General features: G+C 44.0%; 1 protein-coding gene across 1 annotated transcript in view; it reads right to left on the reverse strand.

Moving 5' to 3' along the window:
- The window catches only part of LOC148509028 (baculoviral IAP repeat-containing protein 1-like), a 196,413-nt gene that overhangs the window by 162,022 nt on the left and 14,841 nt on the right, over positions 1 to 19,550 (reverse strand). Inside the window, exon 5 of the mRNA XM_088443700.1 lies at positions 16,831 to 16,912. Coding sequence (XP_088299826.1) covers positions 16,831 to 16,912 — 82 coding nt within the window. The remainder of the gene's footprint in view (positions 1 to 16,830; positions 16,913 to 19,550) is intronic.

Consider the following 19,550-nt stretch of genomic DNA (forward strand, 5'->3'; position numbering starts at 1 on the left):
TGATGACGTCACATCGCCCTCACAGATCCATCCAAGCCTCCTGAATGAGGCACAAACACTGCTTGGTGGTAGGGCCGCCGGCTGGCCCTGGTCTGTGACTCCGCCTCCTCCCCCTATTGGTAGGAGCCGGGCACCGGACGTGTGTGTGTCCTCTCCTCGTCCGGGCAACAGTTAGTCCCAGCAGCAGCTTTATACACAGGGCCGGATTTCGGGAGGGGCCCTAGGCGAACGCCTAGGTTGCCTAGCGGTAAATCCGGCCCTGGCGTGGGCATGTATGGCTGCCAATGGAACTGGTTCCCTTGTATTTATTGATGATGTGACTACTGACAAAAGCAACAGAATGAATTCTGAAGTGTTTCGGCCAATATTATATGCTCATATTCAGTCAGATGCTTCAGAACTCATTGGACGGCGCTTCACAGTGCAGATGGACAATGACCCTAAGCATACTGCAAAAGCAACCAAAGAGTTTTTTAAGGCTAAAAAGTGGAATGTTATGCAATGGCCAAGTCAATCCCCTGACCTGAATCTGATTGAGCATGCATTTCACTTGATGAAGACAAAACTGAAGGGAAAATGCCCCAAGAACAAGCAGGAACTGAAGACATTTGCAGTAGAGGCCTGGCAGAGCATCACCAGGGATGAAACCCAGCGTCTGGTGATGTCTATGCGTTCCAGACTTCAGGCTGTAATTGCCTGCAAAGTATTTGCAACAAAGTATCAAAAAGTGAAAGCTTGATTTAGGATTGTTTAGTTAGTCCCATTACTTTTGGCCCCTTAAAAAGTGGGAGGCACATATAGAAACCGTTGTAATTCCTACACCGTTCACCTGATTTGGATATAATTACCCTCAAATTAAATCTGAAAGTCTGCAGTTAAAGCACATCTTGTTTGTTTCATTTCAAAGCCATTGTGGTGGTGAATAGAGGCCAAAATATGAAAATTCTGTCAATGTCCCAATATTTATGCACCTGACTGTATATATATATATAATTCCAGGAATAGACAGCACTCCCTAACTGATGTATCTCAATGCCAGGTGCCTTCCCAAGTAACCCGGTAACACAGGTACAACATAAGCAGTGGAATGGGCGGCACTCAGGTCAATAAATTCCTCCACACAAGGCAGTAATATTTCAAAATATTACTGCCGTGTGTGGAGGAATTTATTGACGGAGTGCTGCCCATTCCACTGCTTATATATATATATATATATATATATATATATATATATTAGGGGTGAGCGGGTTCGGATTTCTGAAATCCGAACCCCCCCGAGCCCACCGATCCGAGGCCGATCCGAGTCAGGCTCGACTTTTCCCGCCTGACTCGGATCTGAAATCGAGGCAAAACGTCATCATCCCGCCTTCCGTGTCATTTTCTCACTCGGCTGTGGACAGTGAAGAGGGAGGGTGGGAGTTAGGGCTGGCTGGGCTGTGTAGTGTAGTGTAGTGCAGAGTAGTGTTGTGCTGTGCTGTGCTGCGCTGTGCTGCTGTTGTCCATAGGGGCTGTGTCCACTACTTCAAAGTCCATAGGGGCTGGCTGTGTTGTGCTGTGCTGCTGTTGTTAATAGGGGCTGTGTCCACTACTTCAAAGTCCATAGGGGCTGGCTGGACTGTGTTGTGCAGTCAGTTCTCCATAGGGGCTGTGTCCACTCCAAAGTCCTGTGCAGTGTCCCAGTCCTAAAGGGGTGCTGTAGTGTTGTCCAGGGGGTGCTCTGTCCATCAGGGGTGCTCCCCCCAAGTGCTAAAAAAATAATATTTTTTCTATGTTTGTGAATTGTGTGCGGAGTAGCCGCACGTGCATCAACAAAGTAGTGCCAAACGTGCGCCTGTGTCATAAGTAAAGGGCCGGCTGGCTTGACCATTAAAGGGTGCTGTAACCCCCAAAGTACACTCCAGTCCAAACCAAATAAAAAAATATTTTCTGTGTTTGTGAATTGTGTGCGCAGTAGCCACACGTGCATCAACAAAGTAGTGCCAAGCGTGCGCCTGTGTCATAAGTAAAGGGCCGGCTGGCTTTACCGTTAAAGGGTGCTGTAACCCCCAAAGTACACTCCAAACCAAATAAAAAAATATTTTCTGTGTTTGTGAATTGTGTGCGCAGTAGCCGCACGTGCATCAACAAAGTAGTGCCAAGCGTGCGCCTGTGTCATAAGTAAAGGGCCGGCTGGCTTGACCGTTAAAAGGTACTGTAACCCCCAAAGTACACTCCAGTCCAAACCAAATAAAAAAATATTTTCTGTGTTTGTGAATTGTGTGCGCAGTAGCCGCACGTGCATCAACAAAGTAGTGCCAAACGTGCGCCTGTGTCATAAGCAAAGGGCCGGCTGGCTTGACCGTTAAAGGGTGCTGTAACCCCCAAAGTACACTCCAAATCAAATTAAAAAATATTTTCTGTGTTTGTGAATTGTGTGCACTGTGGCTGCACGTGCATCAACAAAGGAGCAGCGCCAAGCGTGCGCCTGTATCCCATAAGTAAAGAGCCGGCTGGCTCATTTCTTAAAGGGTGGTGTAACCCACAAAGTGCACTACTCTCCAGCAAAAATAAAAAAAATATTTTCTGTGTTTGTGTGCGCCTTAGCCACACGTATATATCAATATAATATAAATGGAGGACCAAACTTTCTCCGATAAAAATAAAATAGGGAAAGATCAAGAACCACTTCCTCCTAGTGCTGTTGCTGCTGCTGGGAGTTGTTCATCATCCCAGAGAGGAAGTAGGAACACCACTACTTTTACTAAACAATTGACCCTCCAACAGTCCCTAGCGATGAGGATGAAGTACGACAGCAGTCATCCTGAAGCACAACGTATAACTGAGGCCTTGACTGCTATGTTGGTGTTAGACATGCGTCCGGTATCCACCATTAGTGCAGTGGGATTTAGACAATTGATGGAGGTAGCGTGTCCCCAGTTCCAAATCCCGTCTAGATTCCACCTGCATCCTCAAAGCAGCAGCGACAAGCTTGCATCTGTCTGTTAAAGGGTGGTGTAACCCTCAAAGTGCGCTCCACAAACAATAAAAAAATGCTTCTGTTTTTTTCTGTCTTTGTGAAATCTGTGGGCTGTAGCCGCACCTGCATCCTTAAAGCAGCAGCGACAAGCGTGCGTCTGTCTGTTAAAGGGTGGTGACACCCTCAAAGTGCGCTCCACAAACAATAAAAAAATGCTTCTGTTTTTTTCTGTCTTTGTGAAATCTGTGGGCTGTAGCCGCACCTGCATCCTTAAAGCAGCAGCTACAAGCGTGCGTCTGTCTGTTAAAGGGTGGTGACACCCTCAAAGTGCGCTCCACAAACAATAAAAAAATTCTTCTTTTTTTTCTGTCTTTGTGAATTGTGTGGGCTGTAGCCGCACTTGCATCCTCAAAGCAGCAGCGACAAGCGTGCGTCTGTCTGTTAAAGGGTGGTGTAACCCTCAAAGTGCTCCAAAAAATAAAAAACTATTTTTTTTATGTGTTTGTGACTTGTGTGCGATGTAGCCGCACGTGCATCAACACAGTAGCAGCGCCAAGCGTGCGCCTGTGTCATAAGTCAAGGGCCGGTTTGGACATCTGGTCTGGACTGAAGGACATGCCAACAATTTCTGACAAGTCTACTGTCACTGCATATGATACTGTCCTCAAAGCAGCAGCCACAAGCGTGCGTCTGTCTGTTAAAGGGTGGTGTAACCCTCAAAGTGCGCTCCACAAACAATAAAAATATTCTTCTTTTTTTTTCTGTCTTTGTGAAATGTGTGGGCTGTAGCCGCACCTGCATCCTTAAAGCAGCAGCAACAAGCGTGCGTCTGTCTGTTAAAGGGTGGTGTAACCCTCAAAGTGCGCTCCACAAACAATAAAAAAATTCTTCTTTTTTTTTCTGTCTTTGTGAAATGTGTGGGCTGTAGCTGCACCTGCATCCTTAAAGCAGCAGCGACAAGCGTGCGTCTGTCTGTTAAAGGATTACATCGGTGACAGCATCCAAGTAGGCATGTCAGACAGTCCGTACCTGTACTGGCAGGAAAAAGAAGCAATTTGGAGGTCCCTGTACAAACTGGCTCTATTTTACCTGAGTTGCCCCCCCTCCAGTGTGTACTCCGAAAGAGTGTTTAGTGCAGCCGGGAACCTTGTCAGCGAAAGGCGTAGGAGGTTGCTTCCACAAAATGTGGAGAAGATGATGTTCATAAAATTAATTATCAACTCTTCCAGGGAGACCAGCCTCCAGAACGTACAGAGGGACCTGTGGTTGTGGATTCCAGCGGGGACAAATTAATACTCTGTGAGGATGAGGATGTACACAACACTGAAGAGGGTGAGGAATCGGTGGATGAGGAGGATGAGGACGACATCTTGCCTCCGTAGAGCCAGTTTGTGCAGGGACAGATTAATTGCCAGCTTGTTTTGTGGGGGCCCAAACGAACCAATCATTTCAGCCACAGTCGTGTGGCAGACCCTGGCGCTGAAATGTTTGGTTGGTTTGTTAAAGTGTGCATGTCTTGTTTATACAACATAAGGGTGGGTGGGAGGGCCCAAGGACAATTCCATCTTGCACCTCTTTTTTTTCTTTGCATTATGTACTGTTTGGGGCCTAGTTTTTCAAACTGCCATCCTGTCTGCCACTGCAGTGTCACTCCTAGATGGACCACGTGTTTGTGCCGCCCACTCGTATCTCTTAGCATAGTCATCCAGCTACCTCGGTGCAACCTTTTGGATATAAAAACACTATTGTGAGGTGTGAGGTGTTCAGAATAGACTGGAAATGAGTGGAAATTAAGGCTATTGAGGTTAATAATAGCATAGGAGCAGAAAAACCCACAAATTCTGTGAATTTAGCTGTTTTTATGCTTTTTTAAAAAAAAATACAGATCCAAAACACAAAACCCAGAACCGAAAACACGGAAGGGTGGTTTTGGCAAAACTAATCCAGATCCAAAACACGAAGAAAGATCCAGATCCAAAACCAAAACACAAAACACGAAAAGTGGCCGGTGCACACCCCTAATATATATATATATATATATATTGTGACACAGTCAGGTTAGGGGGTCCCTCTCCTGGGTAGAGGACTCCTTCCTTACACACACAGCAGCTGGGAAACAGTACGCCAGACTGGATTCGAGTACAAGCTGGTCGGCGCCAGTCTTTATTGTACAATGTCAGAAATAACAGAAAGAAAACAATCATAAATCCTAGCCCTGTCGGGGCACTAACTTCACAAGTGACTTCCCTTACTACAAGAACCTGGCAGGGCCTAATGCCCTCGCCAGCAACAAAGGCACAGCACAGCACTTACAAATAGGTTTTCAAGTGTCTCTGAGCAAACTCCCTGCCTGCTCTCCCAGGTGAGACACTCAGCCCAAAACATACTAGGCTTATATTGGCCACTCTCAGGTGGAAACCCTAACAAGCCTGTTACCAGGCTGCGAGAACCAAAACCTGGAGAGGCCGTGGGTGGAGCCCTCCCTCTCCTCTCACCCACAACCCCCGGGTCCCAAACCGGCTTTTCAAAAAGCCGAGACTCAAGCCTGCTACACTGCAGACTTTCTCCTGGGGGTTTAAAACACATAAGACAGGAATCTGGGACAAATGTACCTGCCACAGACCACTTTACCAGTGATCCTATCACAATATATATACTACACAGACATATATACATACATTATGTGTGTATATATATATATATTTATATATATATATATAATTATATACATATATATATATACTGTATATACATTTAGTGATTTATTTTTTTATTTCTCCTGAATAATTTCAGCAGCACAGGTGTTGTAATGGGAATGGATGGGTTTAACAATAAAAGTGTCTTATATTTTTCTTGCCACCCCAGGCTCTGTCTGGACCAGTCAGACCTCACCTGGCAGGTCTATGGTCCTGTCATCCAGTCGTGTGTCCACAGCCGGTACATACAGTGCCACACTGCTCAACTCCTTGCCAGCCAGCCTCACCACACAGCAGCCAGCAGCTCCTCACTGAACTCTGGGACCCTTGGTCGGGAGACGTCATGACATCTCTTCTGTCCCAATATGTTGCCAAGAGTCGAGACGTCAGAAGGAGGCGGGGAGGCTGCGGCTGTCTGCCTCCTCTGTGCTGAGCGCTGTGGATGTGCAGCAGCAACTGCCCAGCGATAGATTAAAGAACAGAAATACTATTATACATGAGATGGTGGGCGGTCGGTGTTCCACCCTCAGCAATGTTACGCTCTGTGTGGAGCACCACCCTAGCTATGGCCCTGCAGAGACCATAACAGTGACCTCTATAGAATAATTAGACATACTGTAAATCAAGATCCACAATCTGGCCGCCTCTCCTTGCATATTTAAAATCTGCCTCCCCTTTTTAATTAGACCCCCAATTTCACTGACCCAAATCTCCATTATTAGAATTCCTACTCCAGATATGACCCCCCCCACACTCCTGATTAAAAGCTGTACCTCAAATATGATAACTCCCCTTTCTTCCTCATGAAATATTAAACCACACACACCTCCAGAATTAAAAATAATGCCACAGATACAAGCTTTATGGACCAAATCTATTCTCCTCCATCCCTCATTGCGAATAGTGCCCAGAGACCTCAGATCTATGAGGCGACCCAACCATAGAACATACTTACCCTGCTGCAATCAGTCCCTCGGTCTCGTCTATTTCTGCAGTCTTCTGAATTCTGATTGGTTGATAGCTCCAGCCACCCACCAATCAGTGTGGGGAGACAACCCACAACTGTAATTGGTGGATGAGACTAGAACCATCCAACAATCAGCATTCTGCCAAGCCAAACACAGCCGGAGCCCAAGGTCTTCTAGCACCCTGTGCGAGAATTTGTGGAGAGCCCCCCCCCTACTCCCTCCCCCCACCAATTCAACTATGTCCATAATTAATACTTTCATTAAATGTAAAAAGGGAGCAGAGCATATAACCTAAAGGTGTTTTTAGTTACTCTGCTCCCTTAATGGTTGTCACAAGTCTCTGCTAGAGATGAGCGGGTAAAAACAAAAAAAATCAAAGTGTATTTTATATATTTCTGTGTGTGCTCATGGGTGTTAGGCTTAACCGCAGTAATGCACAAGAGCCAGCCAGCAACACACGCAACCTTGTGCTGCCCGACTACAGTCGTGCTCCAAAAAAAAAAACAATAAAAGTGTCTTATATTTTTTTCTTCTGTGTGTGCGTGCATGTTAGGCTTAACGGCAGTATCACACAATATCCAGCCAGCAACGCACATTGCAACAACCTTGTGCTGCCCGACTACAGTCATTCTCAAAAAAAAAACAATAAAAGTGTCTTATATTTTTTTCTTCTGTGTGTGCTCGTGGGTGTTAGGTTTAACCGCAGTAGCACACAATATCCAGCCAGCAACGCACGTTGTAACAACCTTGTGCTGCCTGACTACAGTCATGCTCCAAAAAAAAACAATAAAAGTGTCTTATATTTATTTCTTCTGTGTGTGCGTGCGTGTTAGGCTTAACCGCAGTAGTGCACAAAATCCAGCCAGCAACGCACATTGCAACAACTTTGTGCTGTCAGACTACTGTCTTGCTCCAAAAAAAAACAATAAAAGTATCTTATATCTTTTTCTTCTGTGTGTGCATGTTAGGCTTAACCGCAGTAGCGCACAATATCCAGCCAACAACGCTGTCTGCTGATCCATTCCGTTCTCTGGTCACGGTGCTGTCACTATCACTGTGCTGTCTGCTGATCCATTCCGTTCTCTGGTCACGGTGCTGTCACTATCACTGTGCTGTCTGCTGATCCATTCCGTTCTCTGGTCACGGTGCTGTCACTATCACTGTGCTGTCTGCTGATCCATTCCGTTCTCTGGTCACGGTGCTGTCACTATCACTGTGCTGTCTGCTGATCCATTCTGGTCCCTGGTCACGGTGCTGTCACTGTCACTGTGCTGTTTGCTGATCCATCTGGGCTGTCTGCTGTGTCCTGGGCTTGTGCTGTGTCCATCTCTGGGCCTAAGTTCTGGACTCCAAAAAAAAAAAAGTAAAAACAAAAAAAATCAAAGTGTATTTTATATTTTTCTGTGTGTGCTCATGGGTGTTAGTCTTAACCGCAGTAATACACAAGAGCCAGCCAGCAACACACACTGCATCAACCTTTTGCTGCCTGACTACTGTTTTGCTCCAAAAAATAAACAATAAAAGTGTCTTATATTTTTTTCTTCTGTGTGTGCTCGTGGGTGTTAGGCTTAACCGCAGTAGCGCACAAGAGCCAGCCAGCAACGCACGTTGTAACAACCTTGCGCTGCCCGACTACTGTCTTGCTCCAAAAAAAAAACAATAAAAGTGTCTTATATTTTTTTCTTCTGTGTGTGTGTGCGTGTTAGGCTTAACCGCAGTAGCGCACAAGAGCCAGCCAGCAATGCACGTTGGAACTTTGTGCTGTCCAACTCCAGTTGTGATCAATTGGTGCTCATCATCATTTGTCTTTTTTTCTAATATTTTTTAGTGTGCGCACGACTGTACATGTATGAATTTTTTAACCGCACCTTGGCTACACTATTGGCGATTGTGACACTGCTTCAAAACTGCAGAAAATATGGAGGGTTGAAACATGACAGGAGAGCAAGGCCAAGAACCACATGTTGTAGCTTCCGCCAGCAGTGCAAGACCGTCAACTTCCTCATCCTCTATGAAGGCCCATGACCCAGGGCTTAAGTCACGCCATCTATTTGGTAAAGCAAGTTTTACTGAAGTTAAGAAAAAAAAATTGAAAGGATATTTGCCTTTAGATAAACAAAAACTTGGCAATATGCCATTCACTACACAAAGTGGAAAGGAAAGGATAAGGTCTTGGCCTTTATTTATGAAGACTGCTGATAGCCCTTCTGCTTGTAGTAGTAGTGGTGGTAGTCCAATTAAAAATGTGAAAGTTGTTAAGACAGCTCCGGGAAAACCAACTGTGTGCCCTGAGAAATCGAAATCACAAATCCCCGAGGAGAGTGCAAGTGTGTCCGCGGTTGCCATGTGTGAGCCAGACCTAAATACTAGTGTATTGGAGGATCCTCCAAGTTCCAACATTTGTGTGCCCTCTGTAAATGTGGGGAAGGGCAGTCAACATCTTGCAGATGTAGTCAGTGAGGATGTTTCTGTGGAATTGCACATGGTGGAGGAGGATATTTTGGTAGTTGAAGGTGCTAAGGATGATGAGGATGTTGATGATGAAGATGTTGGTGATGAGGATGTTGATGCCGAGGATGTCCTTTGTGTAAGTAAGGCAACTGCTGTTGCCCATGGTTTGAAAAAGCCAAAGCCCATTGTTGTCAAGCCGGGACAAAAGACAAACAAATCTACTTCTCACGTGTGGAATTATTTCCATCTCAATCCAGACAACAGTTGTCAAGCCATATGTGCCCGTTGCCATGCAAGAGTGAGTAGAGGGAGGGACCTAAACCACCTAGGAACCTCCTCCTTGTTACATCACTTGGAGCGCATTCATCAAATATCAAAGTGTACGTCGCCAAGTTCCAAAACTCAAAACATAAACAAGTCCAGTGTCACCTACCTGCTCCCTCTCTGTGAGATCCAAGCACCTTCAATCTCCAACACCAACACCTGCATCATCATCTACATCCTCATTCGTGAATGGAAGTAATTAAAAAAAAAAAATAGACTATTAAACAGTCCTTTGATAGAGGAAGTAAGTATAACAGCTGTCACCCAGTTTCACAGCGGATCACTGACGCCATGACAGCTGTGCTAGCATTAGATGGTGAAATATTAAAAAATGAGGATGATAGTGTGGAGGAAGTGCAAAAGGAGGATGAGGGGGAAATTTTTGTCCTATCTGACGCTAATAAGGCTGTTGATGATGAGGAAGTGGTTTGCATAAATCAGCCACCAGTGGCAGCAGTTCTTGTTAATGATAAAAAGAAAGCCAGAAAAGCAACGTCTTTGGTGTGGAATTATTTTAATCTAAATTCTGACAACAGTTGTGAAGGCATCTGTTCCAATTGTAAAGCCAAAGTTAGCAGAGGAAGGGACGTTAACCATCTAGACACCTCCTCCCTGTTACGTCATTTGCAGCAAGTTCATGCAATTTGTTTGACAAAATTATAATTTGTAAATTAATAACAAGCAGTCCAGTATCAGCTACCAGCAGTTTGGACCATAACATGCAATCTCCACCACCAACACCCTCATCATCAACCTCCTCCTTAATAATTAAAGGTAGTCCTTCCAAAAACTGTTTTGTGGGGCCCAAACAAACCAAGGAGTTCAGCCACGAAAGTGTAAGTCCTAGTCGCTAAAGTGCTTGGTTTGTTAAACTGTACATGTCCTTTTTAATATCCCACATAAGAGTGGGTGGGAGGGACAATTCCATCTTGCACCTCTTTCCTTTACATTTGGCACAATTTGGGGCATTGCCGACTGACATTATTATAGTTTATTAAACTGCCATCCTGTCTGCACTGCTGTGTGGCAATGTTTCATAAATGTCTGATATTTTTTTAAACTGCCGTGCGTTTGTGCCGCTGCTCTGTTGTTTACTTTAGCCAGCCAGCTCGCTGCAGCCTTTGGCCTTAATTGGTGAAAAATAGTGAAATCAATATTGTGAGCTGTGAGGTGGTTAAAAATGCCTAGAAATGCCTGAAATTCATTGTTATTAAGGTTAATAATACTGTAGGAACAAAAACAGGCCCAAATTATGTGGTTGTAGCTGTTTTTATGATTTTTAAAGAAAAATCCAGATCCAAAACCAAAACCAAAACACGAAAACAAAACACGGAGGAAAAAAATCCAAAACCAGATTCAGATCCAAAACCAGGGGAGATCCAGATCCAAAACCATAACCAAAACACGGGGGTCGGCGCACATCTCTAGTCTCTGCGCAGGTCTTGACTCCAGTGCTGCAGGCACGTAGGACATCATGCAATGCTGCTGCAGAAAACTCGCGAGATGATAACATAATTTTCGGTAGTGACACCACCTGCAGCAGCTGTGAAGAGCTCAGCAGAAGAGGCTGGAACGGGAGTGAAGGCATAGGTGTGTGCAGAGTCTCGATGATAAATGGTGTGTGCCATCAATTGCCTGTGTGGTCAATAAAGATCTATTGTCACTGGGGGAGTAAAGGGGTTTTTCTTCCATGGGAGATAAGGACACTGGGGAGGATACCATTACTAGGTACCCCTTAGGAATGTTTTTATAACACACACATACACTATAGTTTACACCCATTCCATTAAATAAATATATTGACCTTACTGTATACTTCTCCCCTGCTATTACATAAATATAGTGACCTGACTGTATACTTCTCCCCTCCTATTACATAATATATTGACCTGACTGTATACTTCTCCCCTGCTATTACATAAATATAGTGACCTGACTGTATACTTCTCCCCTCCTATTACATAATATATTGACCTGATTTTATACTTCTCCCCTCCTATTACATAAATATATTGATCTGACTGTATACTTCTCCTCTCCTATTACATAAATATATTGACCTGACTGTATACTTCTCCCCTCCTATTACATAAATATATTGACCTTACTGTATACTTCTCCCCTTCTATTACATAAATATATTGATCTGACTGTACACTTCTCCTCTCCTATTACATAAATATATTGACCTGACTGTATACTTCTCCCCTCCTATTACATAAATATATTGACCTTACTGTATACTTCTCCCCTTCTATTACATAAATATATTGACCTGACTGTATACTTCTCCCCTCCTATTACATAAATATATTGACCTTACTGTATACTTCTCCCCTCCTATTACATAAATATATTGACCTGACTGTATACTTATCCTCTCCTATTATATAAATATATTGACCTTACTGTATACTTCTCTCCTCCATTTACATAAATATATTGACCTTACTGTATACTTCTCTCTTCCTATTACATAAATATATTGACCTTACTGTATACTTCTCCCCTCCTATTACATAAATATATTGACCTGATTGTAAACTTCTCCTCTCCTATTACATAAATATATTGACCTGACTGTATACTTCTCCCCTCCTATTACATAAATATATTGACCTGACTGTATACTTATCCTCTCCTATTACATAAATATATTGACCTTACTGTATACTTCTCTCCAATTACATAAATATATTGACCTGACTGTATACTTATTCTCTCCTATTACATAAATATATTGACCTTACTGTATACTTCTCTCCTCCATTTACATAAATATATTGACCTTACTGTATACTTCTCTCCTCCATTTACATAAATATATTGACCTTACTGTATACTTCTCTCTTCCTATTACATAAATATATTGACCTTACTGTATACTTCTCCCCTCCTAGTACATAAATATATTGACCTGATTGTAAACTTCTCCCCTCCTATTACATAAATATATTGACCTGACTGTATACTTCTCCCCTCCTATTACATAAATATATTGACCTTACTGTATACTTCTCCTCTCCTATTACATAAATATATTGACCTGACTGTATTCTTCTCCCCTGCTATTACATAAATATATTGACCTGACTGTATACTTCTCCCCTCCTATTACATAAATATATTGACCTTACTGTATACTTCTCCCCTCCTATTACATAAATATAGTGACCTGACTGTATACTTCTCCCCTCCTATTACAAAAATATATTGACCTGAATGTATACTTCTCCCCTGCTATTACATAAATATAGTGACCTGACTGTATACTTCTCCCCTCCTATTACATAAATATATTAACCTGACTGTATACTTCTCCTCTCCTATTACATAATATATTGACCTGACTGTATACTTCTCCCCTCCTATTACATAAATATATTGACCTTACTGTATACTTCTCCTCTCCTATTACAAAAATATATTGACCTGAATGTATACTTCTCCCCTGCTATTACATAAATATAGTGACCTGACTGTATACTTCTCCCCTCCTATTACATAAATATATTAACCTGACTGTATACTTCTCCTCTCCTATTACATAATATATTGACCTGACTGTATACTTCTCCCCTCCTATTACATAAATATAGTGACCTGAATGTATACTTCTCCCCTCCTATTAATATTGACCTTACTGTATACTTCTCCCCTCCTATTACACACACACATATATATATATATATATATATATATATTTATATATATATATTGACTTGACTGTATACTTCTCCCCTCCTATTACATAAATATATTGACCTTAATGTATACTTCTCCTCTCCTATTACATAATATATTGACCTGACTGTATACTTCTCCCCTCCTATTACATAAATATAGTGACCTGAATGAATACTTCTCCCCTCCTATTACATAAATATAGTGACCTGACTGTATACTTCTCCCCTCCTATTACATAAATATATTAACCTGACTGTATACTTCTCCTCTCCTATTACATAATATATTGACCTGACTGTATACTTCTCCCCTCCTATTACATAAATATAGTGACCTGAATGTATACTTCTCCCCTCCTGTTAATATTGACCTTACTGTATACTTCTCCCCTCCTATTACACACACATATATATATATATATATATATATATATATTTATATATATATATATATATATATATATATATATATATATATTGACTTGACTGTATACTTCTCCCCTCCTATTACATAAATATATTGACCTTACTGTATACTTCTCCTCTCCTATTACAAAAATATATTGACCTGACTGTATACTTCTCCCCTCCTATTACATAAATATAGTGACCTGACTGTATACTTCTCCCCTCCTATTACATAAATATATTGACCTTACTGTATACTTCTCCTCTCCTATTACATAAATATAGTGACCTGACTGTATACTTCTCCCCTCCTATTACATAAATATATTGACCTTACTGTATACTTCTCCCCTCCTATTACAAAAATATATTGACCTGAATGTATACTTCTCCCCTCCTATTACATAAATATAGTGACCTGACTGTATACTTCTCCCCTCCTATTACATAAATATATTAACCTAACTGTATACTTCTCCTCTCCTATTACATAATATATTGACCTGACTGTATACTTCTCCCCTCCTATTACATAAATATAGTGACCTGAATGTATACTTCTCCCCTCCTATTAATATTGACCTTACTGTATACTTCTCCCCTCCTATTACATAAATAAATTGACCTGAATGTATACTTCTCCCCTCCTATTACATAAATATATTGACCTTACTGTATACTTCTCCCCTCCTATTACATAAATACTGTATATTGACCTGACGGTATACTTCTCCCCTCCTATTACATAAATATAGTGACCTGATTGTATACTTCTCCCCTCCCATTACATCAATATATTGACCTGACTGTATACTTCTCCCTTCGTATTACAAAAATATATTGACCTGAATGTATGCTTCTCCTCTCCTATTACATAAATAAATTGACCTGAATGTATACTTCTCCCCTCCTATTAATATTGACCTAACTGTATACTTCTCCCCTCCTATTACATAAATATATTGACCTTACTGTATATTTCACCCCTCCTATTACATAAATATATTGACCTTACTGTATACTTCTCCCCTCCTATTACATAAATACTGTATATTGACCAGACTGTATACTTCTCCCCTCCTAGTACATAAATATATTGACCTTACTGTTTACTTCTCCCTTCCTAGTACAAAAATATATTTGTTACCTTCTAAATTAATTATCACAGCCAGGATTCAGAACTCAGAGGAAAGGAATATCTTCGGCATGCAACTACTGCCATATAAGGTGCTGCTCTTCCTAACCCCTCTCCAACCCGAGCTGCCCACGCTCCTCCTCTGATGGGGATTAAGTTCTCGCCTATTAGTTTGCATCATCAGCATGTAAATTATGTGATGGGTCATCATATCATATGCTGCTGTTACCCAATGACTCTCGCAGGGTGGCTGCACCTGCCAGCATAGGATCAGTGTTCTCAGTGAGAAGATGAGTGGTCAGGTTGGCTGTACTGGACGGCCTGGACAGGAAACCACTGTTAGCGCTACTCCCCTGTGCCTAGCACATGCTACACTGGTCATGGATCCCAGTAAGGGCCGGTACCAGGAGTAGCCGCACCCTGTGCCGTATGGGTATAATGCGTGCTACCGAAAATGGGGCGTGACCTAATTACCATAGGCCACTCCCCTAAGTGATCTTATTTGGGGGTGTGCCTGTATCACACGCCTCCCGTTTAACATCAGGCAGGGGGCGAACCGAGCACTCCGTCACTAGCTGGGCTTCCCCCAGCCCTCTCCCGGCAGTGAATGGATGCCATGCGCATTCTCACAGCATCCATTCAGCTAATCCGGGGTCCGGCACCACCGCACAACTGCGGCAGGGGAGTTGCCCAACCTCCCGACCAGACCACCAGCAGGAAACTTCGGCCCACGGGTGGAACAGCGGGACAGTGCTGTCCCACTGAAATCGGGATGTTGGGAGGGGTGCGCCCTCTATGGGGTGGCACCCCTGTTCGACCGCACTGGTCGAACGCCCCAAAATCCGGCCCTTGTCCCGGTGGCTGTGCACCCCCGTGCAGCAGCTCTGCTTCAACGCCCGTCGGGCCGGCTGCATCACAGCAGGTATGTGACAGGTGGACGGGAGACAGGGAGAAGATGCTTCTTCTTCAGATGCAGCATTCAGATATACGATGCTGGCAGTGGGCGTCTTTTGTCCTGAGGTGCCTCCTGTAGCATTAATATATTTTTGCATTGCTGCTGCGTCCAAAGACACAGCAGTGATGCAAATAGCGTCCGTCTCTGAATCCGGCCATTGGACCTGAATGCTCTGGTTTGTGCCCCTGCTCCTGATTGTACTTTCTGCGTTTGACCCTGGATTTAGTGTACATGGGCTTTTAAACTCTTAGGCCTGAGAGACTCCACATTTCTGCATTAGAGACCTTGCATGTGTATGTACAGTATTAAATGCATATGCTGTCTTTGGTTCCATGGATGTTTTACTATTTGTGTCGCTCAGTAACTTGTGTTTTGATCTCTGTCACTAACATCCCATTTAACCTTTGACATGTCCAGTGTTCTCCCCAGAAATTTTTTCCAGACGGGTGGCATCAAAAAGTAGCTGGGTGGGGGCCTTCGCAATTATGCGCGCGCCGGGAAAAGGGGTAACTCCCTTAACAATCCAACCCGACAGGTCTCAGGCTGCTTCCTAACTGGCTCTCAGTCAAAAGTGCCCATTATGCAGTGCCCCCTGTATTTGTGCCCTTTATACAGTGTCCCCCTGTAGTTTTTCCCTTTATGCATTGTCCCCTGTACTTTAGCTTTGCCTTATGCAGTGCCCCCAGGCTGAAGTAGTGCCCCTATGTAGTGCCCCCAGACTGGTCCCTTATGTTGTGCCCCCAGGCTTAAATAGTGTCCCTTATGCAGTGCTCCCAGGCTGGCCTCTTATGCAGTGCCCCCAGGTTTAACTAGTGTCCCTTATGCATTGCCCCCAGGCTGGCCCCTTATGCAGCGCCCCCAGACTGGTCCTGGTCCCAGCCCCAGCCCAGAACTTACCTTTACTTGCTGGCCGCTCGCGCTCCCACTCCCGTTGCCTCACGCTGACTGGATCTAACTAGAACAAGCAGGCGCGCGGGGCAGGCTCCTCATGTCGCGGGTGACTTCATGACATCACCCGCGCAGTGCATTACTGGGAACGCTTGCCTCTGAAGCGATTGGAGGCTTCTTTAGCCTCCGGTCACTTCAGAGGCCAGCGTTCCACAGCAGGGGTCGGGGGGGGAACGTGCCGGGCGGCAGGCTGTTTCTGCCAGGCGATGCGCCTGCAGAAAACAGCCTGGGGAGAACACTGATGTCCAACATCAAAGAATGTTTTTATCTAAGGCCTCAGACACCAACATAATGAGAACTCACCGTGAATCCGTCAAACCCACTGTAGGATGAAATATATGCTTTGATTTCATCAGGAGTTTTCTTATGTGTGAGAAAATTACACCTAAGACAGAAAATATATTTGTTAGGGATAAACTGTCATGAAATATCTTTATGCCATGTCACATTTGCACAATATTTTAACATTTTTAATCACATTGATTTATGTTCACATATGTGTACAATACATATAGCCAATCCACAAATTACTGGATAACGGCAAGTAATTGTCTGTTCTGGAAATCTACCTGTCCACCGTGAGCACAGGCTAACAAATACCAACAAAATTAGTTATAAACCAATTACACAAGAGTTTAAGAGCAGAAGTGGATAAAATGATGTAATTCTATCTAATCTTACAGTAACTGTCTCTGTCACTAGCCTACACAGTATTTCCATGTATTTCTGTCTGTCAATTTTCCTGTCCCTCTTCAAATTCTAACAAAATCAATCTATTGCTGTATCTTGCCTCTTTATTCTGAACACAGGGCCTGATTCAGAGCCGGGCGCTCTGAAAGAGCGCTCGCTCTGAATCAGGGCATTTTTATTTATTTTTTTGTGCGGCCTCCTGGCCGCTCGCATAGTTGTGGGTGAGCACCCACAGCTATTGCGAGCGGCCAGGTGATGGTTGCGATGGTCTCGGCCATCGGGGCTTGCGACGAGACCCTTGCGGTAGGGTCTCGTTCCCGCAAGCCCCAGTGAGCTGCCGGCTCTAAATATAGCAGGAAGATCACCACTGACATCACTCGTGATGTCAGTGGGACCGCCCCCAAACGGCAGGTGTTCCTTCGGGAACGCCTCCGTTTGGCCAGCCACCCCCCCGCCCGCCTCCAAAACGGGACGAGCTGTCAATCAACATCGGCAGCCGCCCCATTTTGGTGCGAGACCCGGAGCGACGGAGCGCCCGTCGCTAGCCGGGTCTTGCGCATGCGCACGTCGGAGCCGGCTTCTGCGTGCGCATGCGCAGTGGCCAAACATCGACCCGCTCGTGAGCACATAGCGCTTGCGAGCGGGTCTGAATCAGGCCCACAGGCACCACATCAGTCCTGTAGCCCTCTTGTAAAAATAAAAAAATCTACCCTGCAGAACAAAATTAAATTAAACATCACCGTGTCCTACAAAATAGCATCACAAGTCAGTGGCGAACTAGAGAGTGGTGGGCCCAGGTACAAGAATATGCTTTGCACCCCCCCCTGCCCATTCCTGGCACCCCGCACCCCAACATTTTTTCACCACCCCTCACTGCCCCTCAGTAATTGAATACAGTGTCTGTCCTGCTGCCCAGCCTTGTTTTTTCACCACCCCTCACTGCCCCTCAGTAATTGAATACAGTGTCTGTCCTGCTGCCCAGCCTTGTTTTTTCACCACCCCTCACTGCCCTCCCAGTCATTAAATGCAGTCTGTCCAGCCCCAGTGTGTCAGCCTCATTCTCTCCCCCAGCCCCAGCGTGTTTCCCAGCATGTCAGCCTCAGTCACCCCCAAAATTCATCATTTATTTATTTTATTTATTAACAGTTTCTTATATAGCGCAGCATATTCCGTTGCGCTTTACAATTGTAAACATTAATAGAACAAAACTGGGTAATAACAGACAGATATATAGGTAGGAAGGCCCTGTTCGCAAGCTTACAATCTATAGGGAAATAGGCATTGATACACAAGGATAGGTGCTATATATTGCATTTTGGTCCAGCCACAATGTACAGTTTCTTGGTTGGCTGCATGATCCATTCACACCGGAAAGTCAGCCAAATGTCATGAGGATGTGAGAGAAAAACGATGTGTGATGCTGTGTGTGGACTGTGAAGGGGATGTAATTAGATATGGAAACTATGAAGGTTATGTGGGCGGTTCTGGGATCTGATAAGCTTGCCTGAAGAGGTGAGTTTTCAGGGATCACTTGAAGGATTGGAGACTAGAGGAAAGTCGTATTGTGCGTGGTAAGGCATTCCATAGAGTGGGTGCAGCCCGAAGAAAGTCCTGTAACCGTGAGTGGGAGCAAGTAATGCATAGGGATGAGAGAAGCAGATCTTGTGCTGAGCGGAGAGGTCGGGTAGGGAGATATTTTGAGATGAGTGAAGAGATGTATGTTGGTGTGGTTTGGTTAATGGCCTTATGTGTAAGTAAGAGTATTTTGTATTGAATACGGTAGAAAACCGGCAACCAATGGAGGGACTGACAGAGCGGGGCAGCAGACGATGAACGTTTGGCAAGGAAAATAAGCCTTGCAGCTGCATTCATAATTGATTGTAATGGAGATAGCCTGTTTTTGGGAAGACCAGTAAGGAGACTGTTGCAATAGTCAATGCGGGAAACAATAAGTGCATGGATTAGAGTTTTTGCAGTGTCTTGTGTGAGATATGGTCGAATTTTGGATATGTTTTTTAGATGTATGTAACATGACTTTGAGACAGATTGAATGTGGGGAACAAAGGACAGTTCAGAGTCAAGGATGACACCAAGGCAGCGAGCTTGTGGGGCAGGGTGGATGGTCGAGGTATCAACAGTGATAGAGAGATCAGGTTGGTAACTGTTGTTGGCTGGTGGAAATATAATTAATTCTGTTTTAGAAATATTAAGTTTCAGGTGGCGAGATGACATCCAAGATGAAATTGCAGAAAGACATTCAGTGACACGGACCAGTACAGTTGGTGATAAATCTGGGGAAGATAGGTACATTTGAGTATCATCCGCATACAGAT

This window comes from Taudactylus pleione, unplaced genomic scaffold (assembly GCF_031769625.1).
Source record: "Taudactylus pleione unplaced genomic scaffold, aTauple2 ptg000333l, whole genome shotgun sequence".
Classification (NCBI taxonomy): Eukaryota; Metazoa; Chordata; class Amphibia; order Anura; family Myobatrachidae; genus Taudactylus; species Taudactylus pleione.